This window comes from Bubalus bubalis, chromosome 7 (assembly GCF_019923935.1).
Source record: "Bubalus bubalis isolate 160015118507 breed Murrah chromosome 7, NDDB_SH_1, whole genome shotgun sequence".
Lineage (NCBI taxonomy): Eukaryota > Metazoa > Chordata > Mammalia > Artiodactyla > Bovidae > Bubalus > Bubalus bubalis.
In genome coordinates this window covers 116,967,858-116,988,362 of record NC_059163.1, presented here as the reverse complement: position 1 = coordinate 116,988,362, position 20,505 = coordinate 116,967,858, and the positions used below count along the sequence as shown (strand labels likewise).

At 40.5% G+C, this 20,505-nt stretch overlaps 1 protein-coding gene and 1 long non-coding RNA gene across 2 annotated transcripts; both read right to left on the bottom strand.

Annotated features, from left to right (window-relative positions):
- Positions 1 to 591: 591 nt before the first annotated feature.
- On the bottom strand, positions 592 to 4,146 carry LOC123466003. The gene is made up of 2 exons (XR_006641290.1): positions 2,816 to 4,146; positions 592 to 2,296 (listed from the first exon to the last, which is right to left on the bottom strand). It is a non-coding gene; the product is annotated as an uncharacterized LOC123466003 (long non-coding RNA).
- A 1,903-nt stretch (positions 4,147 to 6,049) lies between these two features.
- On the bottom strand, positions 6,050 to 13,625 carry MAD2L1 (mitotic arrest deficient 2 like 1). The gene is given in 6 exon segments (XM_025290451.3): positions 6,050 to 6,874; positions 7,553 to 7,656; positions 9,357 to 9,380; positions 9,382 to 9,475; positions 12,503 to 12,649; positions 13,415 to 13,625. Coding segments are annotated over 6 exon segments (615 nt in total). The 5' UTR covers positions 13,488 to 13,625; the 3' UTR covers positions 6,050 to 6,701.
- Between the last annotated feature and the right edge of the window lie 6,880 nt (positions 13,626 to 20,505).

Genomic DNA, 20,505 nt, shown 5'->3' with positions numbered 1-20,505 from the left:
AGAAATCATATCCATGTCTAGGCATCTACTTGATATATCTGTATCTAACTAGTTTTTAAAGATGTTTGAGATCTTTCCCTTGCATGGAAGCAGAGTGTGGTTAGCCTGCTTATGCTCAGAGGCCTTTTCCAGCACAGATGAAATTCCAAGACAATAAAGATTCTGATCTGATGTTAAGTTCCTTTGTGCAAACCAGCTTGCATAGCAAAATGATGCAGATAAATGTAGATGAAAATGGACCTAGACAAATAAATGAAACTGTATTATGTTTCTCTAGTATAAACATAGATTAAGTGGTAAGAGGACAAAAATAGGTGAAGTGGTAACATAAACTGACTTGTGTAATCAAAGGGTCAGCTCTGACATTTTTCTCTCTAGGCCTTTTCTAATAGTTTTGTCGCTAGGGCTACAATGTTTTTGCCAGATTGGAACCGGATTGTCCGCTCTAATGGAGATTAAGTAGCTCTCCCAGCTAGATTTTTTTTTTTTTTTTTAATAAGCATAGGTTAATTCTGCTGACTTTCAAAGCCATAATCATGAAGAATGGAAAGATTACTAAAGATCTGTTTTTAGAAAATATAACTAATAAAATTTGAAGTTTAATAGGTTTTATTCCATTGTTATTCCAACACAAACTTTGATCATGGTTACAATGAATAAGTAACTGAAATACAGTTTCATACACGGAATTTTTAAAAATGAGAAATTATTTACAAGTTGAGCCAAGAATTAATGCCCCAAGGAGTAATGAACAATTCTCCTGGCAAGTTGGAAAACTGGTTCACAAATGCTTGAAAATTCATACTTGATTTTTTTCCATAACCACTATAGATAAGGTATAGGAAAATGTCCTCTGTGTTTTGGTTGCTGCCCATCATTGGTCAGTCATCTGAGGTGGAAATACAAACTCACCAATGAAACTTAAAGCCCAGTAAAGGAAAACTTGACTTATTCTGGACACTCAGTTGCTAACAGGATGTAGACGGTTTAACAGCCACCAAGAAAATGGTGAGGAAACACTCCTTTCGATGTGCTTGGTATGGAGTCAAATGAACTTCCATGGCCGCGGACAAAGGAGACCATCTAAACTTTAAAACAGTGCTGTCTGCATGCCCACTGACCCTGCAATGCTTTTTGTGCACTAAAGCATAAGAGTTAAATGAGACAGTTCATGTAAAATGCCTAGCAAAGGACAGATGCTGTGTTTTCTCTCCCGACGTCTTTTTGTAGCCAGAAGTCCCAATGTTAACTTTCAATAAGAAAAGTGGAATATTAGTCTTTAGAGTCAAAAGAAATTCACAGTATTAGTGACGCCTGGTGGAAAACTTAGGTATTACAATGTAGCATTATTTCAGCTATCCTGAATTTTCACACTTAATAAAATTAAGATGAATCTTACAATTACATGAAACAGAAGGTAAAGAAAAAATTAAATATGTGTGTGGATACCTACTTTATTATGCTAGTAATTTTTCAGTCCATAATTACAAAACATACAGGAGGTTAGGAACCTAAGAAACTGAATGCATACTGGTAATAAAAATGTATTCAGCATCCATGTTTCTACAGTGATTAAAAATAGAAGCATGTAGCGTTTTCGCTGTTCTCAACCTCTTCATAGGCGCCATATGCCAAAGAGGCTCCCTTCCCAAGTTTTCAGATACAAATTCATGGTAGGGTGTCCTGAGGAGTACCTCAAAGAAATAGCCAGTTGTTTCAATACGGGATTGAGATGAAATAGAGGGCCATCCCATTTGAGGTACTGTGGATAGATTCAATAAATAATGATGTTTTAAATGTGAGCCTTAAGTATCAGAGAATCAGTTGCTTTGAGCCAGGGACAGGTTTGAACATTTGCGAACAAAAGAGCAAAAGTATCTATTACAGGGTCAGCAAACTGTAACCCATGGACCAAATACAGCACATCAGCTTTTTGTTACTGGAACACAGCCATGCTCATTCGTTTACTTACTGTCTGAGGAGCTTTCATAACAACTGACTCACTTGAGTAGGTGCAAGAGACCATATTGGCTGCAGAGCCTCAACTGACCCTTTACAGAAAAAGTTTGCCAATCCCTGGTCTATTAGAGCCTTGCATTCGATTTTCACACCTCTCCCCACCATCTCCTGGGGAGGAGTGTATTTCCCTTTCCCACTCAAGTTTGGCTGAACCATAAGACTTGCCTTGGTCAGTGGAATGTGGAAAAGCATCAGTGTACAAGTTTGAAGTGAAGCCTCCGAGTTCTGTGCCTCTTCAGCAGTAAAGCGAGAATGAGGCCATCTGCTGACCTGCAGGCTTGAAGGAGAAACAAATGATTGTTGTCACTGTTGTGCTTGTCTGCCTGTTAGTTACTTAGTCGTGTCTGACTCTTTGCAACCCCATAGACTGTAGCCCACCAGGCCCCTCTGTCCATGGGATCCTCCAGGCAAGAACCTTGGAGTGGGTTGCCATTTCCTTCTCCAATGCATGAAAGGGAAAAGTGAAAGTGAAGTCGCTCAGTCTTGTTTGACCCTCAGCGACCCCATGGACTGCAGCCGACCAGGCTCCTCCATCCATGAGATTTTCCAGGCAGGAGTACTGGAGTGGGGTGCCATTGCCCTTCTCTGGAGATTGTTCTACTTCTGCGTCAAAGTACCAGAAGACTGACTTCTCTGTCCAGCTAACGCTATGGGGAGAAGGACCCTGAAGACTAGGTGGGGTTCAGTCCCTTCTGGGGCTCTAGTTCAGACTTTGATGGGCTCAGCTGGAACATGTGTTCATTCCTCTACCTATAGTAAGCAGAACTGAGTCAGAGTGCAGAGTCTGGAGGCTTACCAGACTCTCTTGGAATCAACTTCTTTAACACGGTGGGGATGTCAGTCACAATTCTTTCCTGTTAGATTAAATATTTCCCTTCCAAGGTGAGCCTCAAGGTATAGAAAGAGTGGGACAAGTTCAATGGGAATCGTAGGCCGAAGTTTTTCAGTCAAGCTTTCTCAATAAAGCTCACAGCTTGGCTTCTTCCTACTCAACTCCAGTAAGTATATTTCTGAATTGATATATAATCTGTAAGAGGTAAAAAAGATCATGACTAGCTCCTCAGAAAACTCGCAATAGTAATATGCAATCTAATTTAACCATCTTAACAATGCTGGCTGCATCAAAGTGATCAAAATATTTAAAAATGCAATTTCCCAGAATTCTTAGTCTTATATCTCAGCTTGTTAGAATGCTAAGGCTCCTCATTGTCCCTTTTTTTTTTTTTTTTTTTTAAACTATCCATATTACTCTTTTTGAAACCATCAGTTTGACTCCTTTGGAGATGTCACTGGGTAACACCAGTGACCCATTTATTAGAGTTCACAAATTTGTGACTTGAGAGTCCTTGGGGCTGCCCTAGTTCTCTAGTTTTCAGCCTTCCCTTTGATTCTTTATGTAGTTAATGTTCTTTCATTAATTTTTTTAAAGCCAATTTTTGCTGTTTTTTTTAAGAGCCTAGCTAATGCAGAATTGGTACTACAGAGTAACTTCTAGGCAATAGACTATGGCAGAAGCTCCTACTGAGACTAACATTCAAATCCAGAGCATGAATTTCTGGACGTAACTCTTGAAAAGAGAGTATGAGTCATAATAAATCAGTATTAAGATCACTAATACTAAATGCATAAATGACAGACATTTAAGTGTTAGCAGTAATCCGTAATGTTGCTACTGGTGTGCTTTTAGGGGAAAGAACCACATTTATTATTCCTATTAGCAAAGAGGCAGTGTTTCCAGAAGCAGTCATTGCTTTCTATAAAGATTTTCAAACGTATTTCCTAAAAACAGGACCATAATTTTCAACTCTCTTCATATTTTTACTCAAGTTCTACTTCTGCTTTCCTTCTCAATCCCTCAAACGTCAACAGCCCAAGAATTCGACTGTCTTTTAATAGTGACCGCTATAACGCACCTCACACTGTTTGGAAACAGAGACTCTGTTGTTCTGTTGCCAAGTTGTCTGACTCTTTGCAGAACCCCAGGGTCCTATCCTCCACTGTGTCCTGGAGTTTGCCCATATTCATGTTCATTGATTCAGTGATGTTACCTAACCATCTCGTCCTCTGCTGCCCTCTTCTCTTTCTGCCTTCAGTATTTCCCAGCATCAGGGTCTTTTCCAATGTGTCAGCTCTTCGCATCAGGTGGCCAAAGTATTGGAGCTTCAGCTTCAGCGTCAGACCTTCTAATGAATATTCAGGGTTGATTTCCTTTAGGATTGACTGGCTTGACCTGCTTCCAGTCCAAGGGAATCTCAGGTCTTCTCCAGCACCACAGTTCAAAACATCAATTCTTCGGCGCTCAGCCTTCTTCACAGTCCAACTCGCATATCCATCCATGACCACTGGAAAAACCATAGCCTCAACTAGACGGACCTTTGTTGTCCAAGTAATGTCTCTGCTTTTGAATATGCTGTCTAGGTTGGTCATAACTTTGCTTCCAAGGAGTAAGCGTCTTTTAATTTCATGGCTGCAATCACCATCTGCAGTGATTTTGGAGCCCCAGAAAATAAAGTCAGCCACTGTTTCCACATCTATTTGCCATGAAGTGATGGGACTGGATGCCATCATCTTAATTTCTGAATGTTGAGCTTTAAAGCCAACTTTTTCACTCTCCTTTTTCACTTTCATCAAGAGTCACATCTTTTCTTCCAAGGAGCAAGTGCCATTTAATTTCATGGTTGCAGTCACCATCCACAGCAATTCTGGAGCCCGATAAAATCTGTCGCTGCTTCCACCTTTTCCCTATTTGCTGTAAAGTGATGGGACCAGATGCCATGATCTTTGTTTTTTGAATATTGAGTTTTGACCATCCCTAAATCAACACAATTTCCACTTCTACTTAACTGCTTTTCTTATTCAGGAAAAAAAAGACATGGGTGGGCCTAAGTTAGATACTTCCAGCTCCTCTCTGGGGATGGCTTTTACAGCAGTATACATGATACCCATCATCAAAACCTGGTACCTATTTGTCCAGCAGCACCAAGAGATGAAAGAATGTGAGACATCGCCCTTTATTCTCAACAAGCACCCAGCTGGATCAGAGAAAGATTATTCCAAGTGAAATAACACAAACACACAATGAAATAAACCTCTTTGGTTACTTGATGGTCCTCTGTCGTATACTTTCCTCTCCTTCATAAGATCTCAAGCTTTAGAAAGGCCAGGACTTTGTTTCATTCTTCGTAATACCTGGCATGCAGTATTCTTTTTCTGCACATTAATAGATGCTCATTATGTAATTTTTGAATGAATGGATACAGATTATGTATATTTACTTAATAGTGAAGGTTGAATGAATACATATAAAGATCTTAAAACAGTGTCTGCTACTACATACCTAAAAAAATGAATTCTTACAAAATGAGCTAAGATTTAGTATAGAGATTAGAAAGCAATTTTTATAAGTTTGCCTTAAACTGACTCTGGAAAAATAGGTGGGAACTGAAAGAACATACTTGATGAGAGTATTAATGCAGGCACAGGCAGAGGAATAAACGTGATGTTTAAGTATACAGCTGACCTTTGAACAACAGTTTGAACTGTGCAGGTCCACTTATATTTGGCTATTTTTCAATAGTAAATACTATAGTACCACATGACCCATGGTTGGTGGAATCCATGGGTTTGGGGTGACCACAGATATGAAGGGCTGGCTATAAGTTTTACTGGGATTTTCAATTGCTTCGAGGGTCAGTGTTCCAACCCCCATGTTGTTCAAGGGTCACTGATAATAAACCTAAGAGCATAGAAAGGTTGTATACAATCTAACATTTGCTAAACTCAATTAATTCCAAGTGACATTTATCATTTTACATAAAGAACAATGTTTATTTTAAATCTACTGTTAGAGGGTGAAGGAGGTTTAATAAAAGTTTGTCCAATAAGCTGAAAGTACCTCAAGACTTACTCTACTTTGTGTCCTTAGGCCCTCCCTACAATATAGTAGGCACAGGAAATAATATGCCGTACTGAATCCATAATAACTACGTAACTGTATCAATACACCAATATAAAAAATTTAATACAAATGTAAAACATACACATGTAACTTTATTTCATCATTGCCATTTAAAGCCTGATTTTATAAAACATCAAAGACATTCTTAAGAGTGCTGTATCACAACAATTTGAAAAGTGGGAATATCCACAGCTTTATAGGCTCAAGTTACATAAATTAAACTCAAATAATTGGACATTTTTTCAATACAGAAACTATACAAATGAAATAAATGACAAGAGGATGCAATAGGAGAAATATGTCACTACTTATGGACTATCATTAGTTACTTTCAGGATGTAAATGAAGATTCTGAATATTCATATTTCTTTTGTTCTATTTCATATTTAAATATTTCTCTACATTCTGAGTCAAGCTACTTGACCAAAAGTCTGATTTAGGAAGGCATTTAGCAAAAGTTTTTCCACCTATGGTTACTACCTCCAAAGAAAGTAACACTGCAGTACTGATGCAATCTGCGCAGTTACTTTACTTTAATGTCAACCCTATGGAAAGTCAGATAGGTACCAAAAACGGAACAATTTTGCACAGATTCAGTTAGGTATCATGTTAAGTTTTCCTCATCTAAAAATTAACCAATGAAGTAAAACATACCAACTACAGTTGACCTGGTAGGAAAACCACATTTGAGAGTTACAAGTACGTTATTGTCCATATCTCATCCTCAGTCATTGACAGGAATTTTGTAGGCTACCATGCTATTTACTTTGTGAATTGTAGTAGTAAATGAACGAAGACGAACTTCCTCAGGATTGGTAATGAACTGTGGTCCCGACTCTTCCCATTTTTCAGGTACAACCAGATCTTTGTCTGTATAAATGAGGAGATCAAATGAACCTAAATTGGAGATAAAATCATTAAAGTACATTATTTTTTTCCAAAATAGAAGAACCCTCCTTGTCTCTCTCACATTTTGAACCACCCAGAGTATTAGAAAAGAGAGTTTAGCATGGTCTGTAATGACTAGTCAATTGCTTTTCCTCCATAGACATTTACTGTATTACAGAAAATATTGTACTCCTTTTGCTAAACTTCAAGTTTTCTTTTTTTTAAAAGAGAAAACCGTTATCTGCAGAAAGTATGGAGTCCATCACACAGGACAGCATAAAGGCAACCTGAAGGAAAGCTAACATCTGGGCTCTGTGACTGATGTAGCCTGGGGCCTAGAGCAGTGTCTCGCATATAGTAGGCATTCAGGAAATATCGGATAAGGTCGAAAAGCAAGACAGTTATGGCTAGCCTTAAAAATATACATAAAAAATTAAGATAATGAACGGGATTACATTAAGACATTCAAGAATGAATACTGTGGAATACTTTCATTCCTTTCCTTTTCAGAATTTCCAAATTTCTAGAATGCATATAACACTACTTCTGCTTTATAATGGGTTTTTCATTTTTATTATGTAATATTAATAATTAAGAAAAAATTTAATAAAGGGCTTATTCTTAAAATAGTAGCTTAGTCTTTTCTCTGACAAATTTTAAGTCAATGTGACGTTGTAGAATACTTACAAGAAACTTCCAACAGTGGCAGAAATGTTACTGTAGCTGTGATCTGTCTGATCACTGAACGGATTTCATCTTGGATAGCTTTCTGAGACTTTTCTCTGGGTGCACTATTGAAGAAACCAAATCAATTTAAGTGTTAACAAATTATTTAAAACACTGTTAAGACTGATTAAATGTTTCCAAGATCAAATAATTAATACATTAAAATGGATTTTTTTTTTTTTGTAAGTTATAAGTATATCATTAGGGCCTATATCTCACAAGAGGCATATGCATTTTTATTATTTCATTTATCATTCCAGTCATTTTCTAGAGGTGGTCTTAAAATCAGGTTATTTGGTATCAGATAATCAGAAAACTGGCCAAGTGCTTCAAGTTAGGAAAACTACAGCACCTTTCAAAAAATGAAAATAATATCTAAAATATTTTGTTGGTGCATTTTTCGTAATGCTTAATTCCCTACTGCCTCAAATAAGATATTACATTAAATACCAAATTATTTTTATAAGCTAAACATTTCCTAAAATAAACCAAAGCCTTCAGAAGCAAACTACATTTCATTATGAAAAATGATTCTGAATTTACCAGTAAGCAAGCCTAGGACTATGCTAGACATGATCATATAAGCATTTCCCATTCAGGTGGGCTGGAAACTTTTTTATGAAGTGTCTTAGAAAATTTGGGGCATTCAATGAAATACAATAGAGCTGAATCTTAGGCTTGGGGAATCTAGGATAACCCCTGATGGTTAAAAGTACCTTTAAACAATTCACTAAACGGGCCACCAGGTACATACTACCATAAACACTGAAGGGTGAAATTCACCAATTTACTCTATAGGCAATTATGTTAAAAGTTCACTGTCTTATATAAGACAGTGAACTATCCTTTGCCACAGGAGACTAAGGATCAAATTAAACGTCCTAGCAATGGCACCCCACTCCAGTACTCTTGCCTGGGAAATCCCATGGATGGAGGAGCCTGGTAGGCTACAGTCCATGGGGTCACTAAGAGTCGGACACGACTGAGCGACTTCACTTTCACTTTTCCCTTTCATGCATTGGAGAAGGAAATGGCAACCCACTCCAGTGTTCTTGCCTGGAGAATCCCGGGGACGGGGGAGCCTGTTGGGCTGCCGTCTATGGGGTCGCACAGAGTCGGACACGACTGACGCGACGCCGCAGCAGCAGCAGCAGCAGCAGCAGCCATTAAAAAGAATACATTTGAATCAGTTCTAACGAGGTGGATGAAACTGGAGCCTATTATACAGAGTGAAGTAAGCCAGAAAAACACCAATACAGTATACTAACGCATATATATGGAATTAGGAAGATGGTAACGATTACCCTGTATGCGAGACAGCAAGAGAGACACAGGTGTATAGAACAGTCTTTTGGACTCTGCGGGAGAGGGAGAGGGTGGGATGATTTGGGAGAATGGCATTGAAACATGTATAATATCATATAAGAAACGAATCGCCAGTCCAGGTTCGATGCAGGATACAGGATGCTTGGGGCTGGTGCACTGGGATGACCCAGAGGGATGGTACGGGGAGGGCGGTGGGAGGGGGGTTCAGGATGGGGAACATGTGTGCACCCATGGCGGATTCATGTTGATGTATGGCAAAACCAATACAATATTGTAAAGTAATTAGCCTCCAATTAAAATAAATAAATTTATATTAAAAAAAATAAACATCCTAGAAAAAAATCGTACTTTATATGAAACTTGTTCAATAGAATTAGAACTCATTTGGTAAAGAAAATAAATTTTAAAACATACGAAAATGGAAGTAGTTCCTACTTACCTGTCATCTTTTGCATCTTTTGAACTCAATATCAAACTGCCATCTTTCAAGGACCTCTCCACCTTCAACATTTGAGATGACTACCACCAGTTTCTGAACTGAACACTTGTATAACCATTCTGCAACACACAAAACAAGGCATCTCTTTTAGTTTACTGCATTACAAAGCAACTCTCCTCTCACGACCAACTTCCTATCCTCAGCAAATTTCTCCCACTGCTATTTTGGTTCTCCTCCAAATTGTGCAGAAAATTTGCCCCATCAATGGCCTAGCTCCCAATTTCAAACTCTCAGTATTTGTGCCAGGTATAGCACTGGGTGCTAAGACAGTGAACATGAGGTACTTCCATCCTAATCCAAGGGAAGGGTGAAGGAGATGTCATTACTCTAACAGCAACAATAAATGTGCAATTGTAACTGCTGTAACTGCTGTGATGGTGCAGTTTCCTAGGACATAATAGCGGTTACCTATGATGGTGCAACACATACTACAATTAAAGCACAGAATAGGAAATTCTGACTGAGGGGGTTTGAGTTTTGTTCTAAGAGACAACAATATACATATGCAAAACAGGGAAGAGGGTATAGGTTTTAAAACACGAAATGATGGGTTTATGTTGGTGGTGTGAGGTCTTAGTTGAGGCACGTGGGCTCTCCCTGCTAAAGCTATAGGTCTTGGACTCAAAACAGATCACTGGATCAGAGGACTGAAAGGAGGCCAATACAACTGCAATTTAAGAAAGGGAGGATGAACAAGGCTGGTCTGACAAGAATAATGGGCCACACCACACAAGGTCATGAGCGCCAAATTAAAGATGTTACACTCTAAGAACTAAGGAGGTCATTACTGTGTTTGAAGCAGAGTATGATGTGACTCAAGTTGTATTTGAAAACTATCCTTCTGGATGTGATGTAGAAAGTAAACTGGAAGTAAACAGGGGATCTAGGGCACTAATTCATGAATAACTCAAGCAAGAGCGAATCAAGACTTAGAGAAAGATATACTGGTAGAGATGGAGCAGTAGACAGATTCAGGACATTTCATGGTTAAAACTGTTAAGATTTATTGGATTACTTCAGGGTAAGGAAGAGGAATGAATCAGGGATAGCTCCCAAGTTTCTGATTTATATCAGTAATCGGATGGTTGATCCAGTCACCAAGAGGAAAGAGAACTGAAATGGAGATGATCCTAAATTCAGTTTTTAATACACCGAGTGTGAAGTGGTCTAGTATATAGCTGCATAAAGACATTAAGGGAGTCACTCAATATATGAGCCAAGAGTTAGGAGAGGCTTTGGTTAGATATTGGTTCATGAGTCAGATACAAAGTTGTTACTAGAATTATGTATGTACATGTTAGGAGGTCAACTAGAGAGAGATTACTGTTAAGAGGGCCTCAGACTGAGCCCTCAATCTTAGAAACTGAGAATACTTTATTCAGGAATCGGCAGGTTGTTTTTTTTTTTTTTTTAAGAGATAGAAAATATTTTAGAAATATTGAAGGCCTATGGGTCACCTACGTAGCATAGTCTTCTTTAAAATGTAATATTCTTAGCTTGCAAGCAGTACAAAATCAGCCACTTGCTGGATCTGGCCTGTTGGCCTCGCTCACTCCTGGCATATATGAACAACTTTTACCAGCTTACCTGTGAGAAAGAGATTGAGTGGTCATTTGAAGATATGGGGAAGTTGGTGATTTTTTTCTCTCTTAAAAATGGAAATGAAACCAATGGGAATAATCCAAAAGGAAACAAAGAAATTGACAACATAAGAGAGAGGAAATAGGGTAAAGTTCCTAAGGCTAGAGAAGTGGAATTTAAAAGACTGAATACTTTGCCTGTAAAGCATTTCCTCCCTTTTAACTACAAGGGAGAAATTAAGTAGGAAAGTGTAGATACATCTGACAAGAAATGTTATTGGTCTCAAAGGACACAAACCAAAACCCAGTAACTTAGGCAAGGCTGGCTTGCTACTTCTTCAGATTAAGATGAAGACATACATCCATAGTTGCCTAGAGGTTCCATAGCAAACAATCTGAGTACAGCCGTAGGAATGACTATGGGTGGCTTAGCTCTGAAGTTAATGAAAACGCAATGATGTAATCTGAAAATGAAGCTAGTTGAAACAACAAAAGTGATTCATGAATTTTAAAGTGAAAAAAAAAAAAAAATGCGGCTGTAGTATTTTTAGAACTAGTATTTTGGAAGATCTAATGAGCAGAAAGGGAGAAACAATTTACAACACAGAGAAATTAGAAATGAGAATCCTAAGTGGAGAGAAATAGGAAAAAGAAACAAGTAGAAATTCTAGAAATAAAAGGAATAGATGGAGCATACTAATCCAACAATACTGCAACTTCTTGAGCTAAAAGAAGAAAATGAGTGTGCAGACAGAAAAGGCTTACTGACTCACAGGCATGATTAAAAAAAAAAAGACAAATGGAAACAGGTGAAAAATAAGAAAATGCCAATGAGTGCTGTTATTTAGTAGTTCCTTCTTTTTAAAGTTTAGTTCCCTAAGTTGAATCTGATTTTAGTTCCTTCATCTTAATATATATAATGATGGCTTTAGACTCCAAGCAGCTACCAAAAATAAATGCAGTGGATTTTTCTCAGATAATGAATGCCATCATAATTACATAAAATTCCAATGTGTTCTATCATCCCTGAAGGAGTTGATGGAGATTGTTTTGTTAAGCCATATCAGATTCCGAACCTTCAAATATTCAGCCTACTCAAAAACGGAGGAAGGGTGGGAATTCTTTCAATTTGTATGTTATTTGCTTCCCTCCCAAACTGTATCGGAGATGGTAGTGCGGTTTACACTACCCTGTACAGAGCTGAAAAATGACGGCCAAGAAGCTAGAAAATGTGGATCGTAGGTGTGCTGGTATCCAACTCTTTACAACCCAATGGACTGTAACCCACCCGGCTCCTCTGTCCATGGGATTATCCCGACAAGAATACTGGAGTCAGTTGGCATTTCCTCTTCAAGGGGATCTTCCAGACTCAGGATGGAACCTGGGTTTTCTGTGTCTCCTCCATTGGCAGGTGGATTCTTTACCACTGAGTCACCTGGGAAGCCCCGAGGATCTTATTAACATTAAGGCCTGCAAAACTCAAAACTGTGTCCAACCATAAAATATCTTTTAGTTGATCCACCACATTATTTAGGTATTTTATGAGCTCAGGATCAGTAGTTACAAGCAAGGTGAGTCCATATTTCTGCACCCGAGTAAAGGTTTCCGATGGATATATGCCACGCTGATACAAAATACTGTTGATGCCAAATGCTGAAAACATAAGAAATATTAAAGTCATCGTCACGTTGTAAGTTCAGGGGAAATAAAGCATATGTAGATGGGGCTATGGTTTCATTAATACTGTCAAGTTATAAATGTCTAAACACGTGTTTGTGTTTTGCTGAAAGCCGAGTGGGTACAAAGTGGCATTAAAAAAAATCCTTAAAATCTTGCGTCTAAGTGATAGCTGCATTTATGTGGCAACAGAAGAAAAATGCCAAACTGCACTAATCTACCAGTGCCAAATTTCATGTCATTGTAAAACAAGTCCAGATGCCTCTTTTATGATTCGAGGGTGTCAAAACAGGCAACTGACAGACGGGTACCAAGCCCGGGCAGGCCTCTCCCCGTCTCTCTTTCCTCCTCTTATCCTCACCAGTCTTGCCAGGTTCTGTCAGCAGGTACACCTGGCCGAGCTCAGAACAGCTCTTCCCGAGGTCTAGCCCGTCACGGTCCACCCCCGAGGCCCCTCGCCGTTGGGGGCGGGGGGTGTGGGAGGAGCTCTGCATTGGAAAGAAACGCTCCCGCAAAGGGGCTCCCCGCAAGGCGGGCCCCTGCAGCGCCCGGGCCGCCTCCTCCGCCGGCAGCAACACGAGCGGAGGCGGCGCCCGCCGCCCCACTTCCTGAGCCCTCCTGCGGGCACCGGAGGCCGCGGTACAAGGGCCGGGATTCGGGGCCGCTCCGGCCGAGCCGCGGGCCTGCGGGTGGCCTGCGCTCGGCTCTCCCCGCCCTCCGCCCCGCGCGAGGAGGACTTACAGCAGAACTCGGCCACGATCTCGGCGCTCCCGCGCAAGGTGATGCCTTGCTCCCGGGAGAGTTGCAGCGCCATGGCCAGGCCCACGGATGACGGTACGCGTTTCCACCCAGCAGACAGCGACGCCAGGGGCTTCGGGAGCAGTTCCCCGCCACTCGTTTCAAAAGGAACGACGCGGGACGCCCTCGCGCCCTTTGCGCAGGCGCGGAGCGCGTCTAGCCCCCCGCCCCCTCCCGTCGTGCCCTTTGCGCAGGCGCGAAGAGCCTCTAGACCCCGCCTGTCGCGCCCTTTGCGCAGGCGCGAAATGCCTCTAGACCCCCGCCCTGCGCGGCGGTGTCCGGCCGGTTCTCTAGGCCCCTGGCGGAAGCGGCGGTTCGCGCAGGCGCAGTGGGGAGGCGTGGCGGCGCCGTTCCCGGGCGGTGACACCTGGCCGGGTTCCTGCTGTAGTTGTGGGCTGGCTGGCGGGCTGGCGGCTAGAGGGGAAGACGGTAGGTCCAGGTTTTAGTGGCCGCTCTCTGGGTCTGCGGACAGAGCGACCTAGGAGCACAATTCCCGAGTTTGGGAGATTCTTTGAAAGTTTTATGAACTGTCCGCCACCCTGAGTGGCCCCAGTGATCCTTAGTCAGCGGTCGGAATTTGCTAGGTGCTCTGGGAGTTTGCTTCCCCAGTGGCTCAGACGGTGAGGACTCTGCAATGCCGGAGACCTGCAATGCACGATCCCTAGGTTGGGAGGATTCCCTGGAGAAGGGAATGGCAAAGCACTTCAGGATTCTTCCCCGGGGAATTTCATGGGCAGAGGAGCCTGGCAGGCTGCAGCCGATGGGGTCACAGAGTCGGACGCGACTGAGCGCCTAACACTTTCAGTTTCAAAGCAGCTGCGTGCCGCAGACAAGGTTTTAGAGAGATTACTGTGCCGGCGTGGTGTTTTCCTGAGAAATTGGGCTAGGGATGAAAGGGACGAACGGAATCCCTTTTTCTTTCCCTCGTCCTGGCTCAGCTCGAGTCTACCCCCGACCCCGCTGCTAGGCGGAGCCTGGGGGCAGCAAAAATCTGCGTCTGATAGTCCAGCCTCTACTCTGTGTACCCCACCACCCCTAGACAGATGGTCAGGGAATAAAGTTCTCTTACCAAAAAGGCTCGTCAACACTGAAGAGCTTCTCAGGGAATTTTGACTCAAATCCAGTGGCTTTGAATGTTTCTATGAGAAGTATTAAGCAGATGTTGTTTAGTCGCTAAGTGGTGTCTGCCTCTTTTGCGACCTCATGGACTTGTAGCCTGCCAGGCTCTTGTGTCCATGGGCCTCTCCCCGCAATAATGCTGGAGTAGGTTTCCATTTCCTCCTCCAGGGGGTCTTCCCCCACCCAGGAATCCAACCGGCTTCTCCTGCATTGGCAGGCGGATTCTTGACCACTGAGCCACCAGGGAAACCCAATTAAGCAGATAGTGCACTACTACTGTCATGTCAGTTGTGAAGCAATTGTATTCCTACAGCAGGTGGAGAAATTATTTGTGAAATGAAGTCTGAGAAACCTGCCCAGATGTAGTTATTTAATTATATGAGAAAGTGCCTGAGTGTATTAGTTTTCTATTGATGTGTAACAAATTAGTGTGTGACACATTAGTGATTTAAAAACAAAAACAGCAACACCCATTTATTATCTCAGTCCTTAGATCGAGAGTCTGGGCATGGCATGGCTGGGTGCTCTATGTAGCCTGGTAAGTTTGAAGTAAAGGCACCTGGCTGCATGAGAGATCTCACCTGAACTTCTTTGTTCTTAAATTGAGGTCCTCATTGGGTTGCTAGCTGTTGGCCAGAGGCCAGTCTTGAGCCCTTGTCACACTTCCACTCTCTCTCTTTCCAAGGAGGTCCTTTTTAACAGCTCATATAATTAAGTCAGACGCAGGCGGGTGATTTCCTCTTTGTTAAACCTAATCTTCAAACTACCACAAAATTGCACTCATCTCACACGCTAATAAAGTAATGCTCAAAATTCTCCAAGCCAGGCTTCAGCAATACATGAACCGTGAACTTCCAGATGTTCAAGTTGGGTTTAGAAAAGGCAGAGGAACCAGAGATCAAATTGCCAACATCCGCTGGATCATGGAAAAAGCAAGAGAGTTCCAGAAAAACATCTATTTCTGCTTTATTGACTATGCCAAAGCCTTTGACTGTGTGGCTCACAATAAACTGTGGAAAATTCTTCAAGAGATGGGAATCCCAGACCACCTGACCTGCCTCTTGCGAAACCTGTATACAGGTCAGGAAGCAACAGTTAGAACTGGACGTGGAACAACAGACTGGTTCCAAATAGGAAAAGGAGTACATCAAGGCTGTATATTGTCACCCTGCTTATTTAACTTACATGCAGAGTACATCATGAGAAACGCTGGGCTGGAAGAAGCACAAGCTGGAATCAAGATTGCCGGGAGAAATATCAATAACCTCAGATATGCAGATGACACCACCCTTAAGGCAGAAAGTGAAGAGGATCTAAAAAGCCTCTTGATGAAAGTGAAAGAGGAGAGTGAAAAAGTTGGCTTAAAGCTCAACATTCAGAAAACGAAGATCATGGCATCTGGTCCCATCACTTCATGGGAAATAGACGGGGAAACAGTGAAAACAGTGTCAGACTTTATTTTGGCGGGGCTCCAAAATCACCGAAGATGGTGAGTGCAGCCATGAAATTAAAAGACGTTTACTCCTTGGAAGGAAAGTTATGACCAACCTAGATAGCATGTTGAAAAGCAGAGACATTACTTTGCTAACAAAGGTTCATCTAGTCAAGGCTATGGTTTTTCCAGTAGTCATGTATGGATGTGAGAGTTGGACTGTGAAGAAAGCTGAGCGCTGAAGAATTGATGCTTTTGAACTAGGGTGTTGGAGAAGACTCTTGAGAGTCCCTTGGACTGCAAGGAGATCAGCCCTGGGATTTCTTTGGAAGGAATGATGCTAAAGCTGAAACTCCAGTACTTTGGCCACCTCATGCGAAGAGTTGACTCATTGGAAAAGACTCTGATGCTGGGAGGGATTAGCGGGAGGAGGAGAAGGGGACGACAGAGGATGAGATGGCTGGATGGCATCACCGACTCGATGGACATGAGTTTGAGTGAACTCCGGGAGTTGGTGATGGACAGGGAGGCCTGGCGTGCTGCGATTCATGGGGTCGCAAAGAGTTGGACACGACTGAGGGACTGAACTGAACTGAATCTTCAAAATGATTTTGCCTCATAAATACATGTCTGGCCACACTCAAGGGGAGGGATTATATAGGATATGTTCCCTAGAGACCACAAATTTGGGGGGCCATCTTAGAACTCTGCCTATACGCAGTGTTATATATCAGAATTGAATCAGTTTGAAGAGTGAAACAGGTATATAGGTAATAAGCTGACTTGATCCAGTAATACTTTCCTTACATCTTTTAGTCTCTGTGGTACAAGTGTGTTTGTGTGTCTTTAAATCACCTCCTTTTCATTTCTGCCACCAGGATTTTGGGTTAGAGCCATGCTGGTAGAGCGTGATGCCCACCTTTCTCCGTGTAGAAATTGTCTCTCTTTCTAAGGAGCTTACAGCTTAGCACTTCAGGAAAGACATCCTTCAGTTTCACAATACTATAGTTTGTAAATTTTTTGAAGATACAAGTAATCATTAGTATCAATATAATTTGGGAATTCTAGAAGGCTGGTGAAATATATGAGGTTTCCATCTATAGAGGAAGTATTTGTTAGTACTTTCTTTGTGTTCTTAAGAACTTAAGTTCATGTGACTTAAGAACTTGAAATATGCTGGTTTGAATTGAGATATGCTACAAGAATAAGGTACCAGATTTTGAAGTCTTAGTATGAGAAACAAAAATATATATATATATATATATATATGTAACAAATGTATATGTGTGTGTGTGTGTGTGTGTGTGTGTGTATATATATATATATATATTTAGTTAGGTGTTCAGTCGTGTCCAACTCTTTGGGGCCCATGGACTGTAGCCCACCAGACTCCTCAGTCCATGGGATTTTCCAGGCAAGAATACTAGAGTGAGTTACCATTTCTTTCTCCAGGCAATCTTCCCGACCCAGGGATCCTATCTGGGTCTCCCACATTGCAGGCTGGCTATTTACCTTCTGAGCCACCAGGGAAGCCCTGTAAAGTATATTGATATGTCTTTAATTGATTACTTATTGCAATGATACTATATGTGCATTGGGTTAAATAAAACATTAAAATAATTTCACTTTTTTTTTTCTTTTTAGGCTTTTAACCTATCAGAACATTTTACAATAACGTATGTAACTTGTATTCTATGTATACTGGATAGTGCTGGTCTTTTTTATGGAATCTAAGAGATAACTTGTTTTAACCAGAATCCCAAATGATTCTGATGCAAGTTCTTAAATCACTCTTTGAAAAGCAGTAAACTGTGATGGTGATTTTAGTAATGCCAGCCTAGGAGCTTGAATTCTTGGACAAAGTGGATGCCAGAGCTTAAATAAGAAGATGTACATCAGAGCAAGATGTTTTGAAAAAAGAATTGAGTTTTGATGACTGATGTGGAGGAAGAATGAAATGGTAGTACAGAATCCAAGGTGGCAAGCATGTAGTATATTCTGGTATTGGTCAAAGCTGCTTAACTCTGGGCCTGTTCTGTTTCTTGTTTATCACGATACCACGTGATTCTAGAAGCTCTGGTGGAACTCCTTTCACATTAACTTTTGGGTGCTTGGTTTGATGTTGACTCCATCTTATCTAAAGCATACACTCTTATCCTTACAAAAAGTTTTTTAAAAACTTGTTTTCAGTTACTTGAGTTGACTTTTATTCACAATTTGGTGACATCTTTCTAATGTGTTTTGAAGGTTTTTTGGACAGGGAGAAGTATAAATTAAGATTTATTTCTGAAGAAAATTCAAGCAGACTGCATAACCTAGCAATTAGAATTAATAAAAGATAAATATGAAAATATATGTCATAAACAGGCCTGTATTCCATATTAGGATGCTAAAATCAGAAATACTTATGCAAATTTCTAAAGCTAGAGTCAAATGGAATTTTAGAGAGAAAGTGACAATAACTTAGCGGGACAAGCTTAGAGATGAAGAAAATGAGGTCCAGAGTAATTATATAGTCTGTTCAGTATCTGGTTTTTGTGGTTCAGCCTCTCAGTTGTGTCTGACTCTTTGCAACGCCATGGACTGCATCATGCTAGGCTTCCTGTCTATTAACCCAGTATCTGTTTAGTAGAAACTTGAGTAATAGAATCTAGGGTTCCTGATTTAGTTTCTTTTAAAAGTATTTGAAGATACTCTGGAAGATGCTTGTTTTTAAAATACTAACTGCTTTTAGACTAAGCATGTTCAGTAACCTTAGGTTGTTGAGTTGTTGCTAAGTTGTGTCCAACTCTTGCAGCCCCACGGGCTGTAGCCCTCCAGGCTCCTCTGTCCATGGGATTTCCCAAGCAAGAATACTAGAGTGGGTTGCCATTTCCTTCACCAGCGGATCTTCCCCACCCAGGGATCGAACCCACGTCTCCGGCATTGGCAGGTGGGTTCTTTAGCACTGAGCCACTGAGGAAATCCTGTGAACTTTCAGTAGCCTCACAGCTGTCAGTGTGTTAGTGAAGTCGCTCAGTCCTGTCCGACTCTTTGCGACCCCATCGACTACACAGTCCATGGAATTCCCCAGGCCAGAATACTGGGGTGGGTAGCCTTTCCCTTCTCCAGGGAATCTTCCCAGCCCAGGGATGGAACCTAGGTCTCCCGCCTTGCAGGCAGATTCTTTACCAGCTGAGCCACAAGGGAAGCCCAAAAATACTGGAGTGGGTAGCCTATCCCTTCTCCAGGGGATCTTCCCAATCCAGGAATCATGGCAGTTACAATCCACAATCAGTTTTATGGCAGAATGCAAATAGCTGCAGCTGCCACAAGATGTCAGTGTTTACATGTGAAATAATACCTTTAAAACATTCAGTCCCTGTATGTGTGCTTTAGTTCAAAATGAAATGCGGGAAAAAGAATTTAGTGATTTCTAAGGTATTTGTATATGTGGAACACATCAGAATGAAATGTTGGATCATAAGATAATACAGACCTGGTATCCTTCTTTTAACTATGTGGTGTGTATGCACACACTCAGGCCCTAAAGCATATTTATTTACATTTAAGTTGCATATTTGTTTTCACATGGAGAAAGAAAACATTTTGGATAGTTGAATCACTATTCTGATAGACTTAGGACAGTTTTCCATCAAATTTCCAGATGTTATTTTATTCTTGAGTCCAGTATCTTTAAATGGAGCATTTTGTTTGGAAATGGGTAAAGCAAGAATATTTATCTTTATAGTAAATTTAATAAGACATTTGTTTACTAAATTTAGGTAAAAATTCTGTGCACATAGGCATTTATATTTTGTCAATATGAGAAATTTGCCTTCTTGAACAGCAAGGATGCTGTCATGAATCTTTGTTACTCTATTTCTTATATAGATCTTTTCTCATATGATTTGAAGAGCAAGAAGTAAAATCAGAAATTTTCTACTCAGATTTCTCTGTAGATAGAATGAATGTTTACGTTTATTCATAAGCTTAAAAATTAAGTTACATAATGTAAATCTCCTAAAGATCCATTTTCCCCAAATACTTTCCTCCTAAGGACTGTTTGATTGTTGTTCCACATGTTCAAAATAATAGAACAATTTTAAATCATGGAATTTTATTAATAAACAGTGGCTTAATAAACTTAACAAATGTATTTCTGTACTTGCATAATTCATAATTTTTAATGATCCAGTTGCATACATAGGATATTAAAATTTTACCTTAGTAAAAATTAGGTACAAAAATTATTGAAAACATCATAATAATTCCATAAGTTCTTGCAATGAAAAATATGGGCTGTTCTTACTAGAAATTTGTACCATGTTGTATTGTTTATTATAATTCTGTTATAGGATACGTATGGAGACTTAGAGTCTTCCATAGCTCAACCATAATTAGGCACCAGAAGGTATAGTTTGAAAGTAAAATGAAAATCTTATTCATATTTGATTTTCAGAGATTGTTTGATGGAGCATTTATATATTTAGATATATCAACA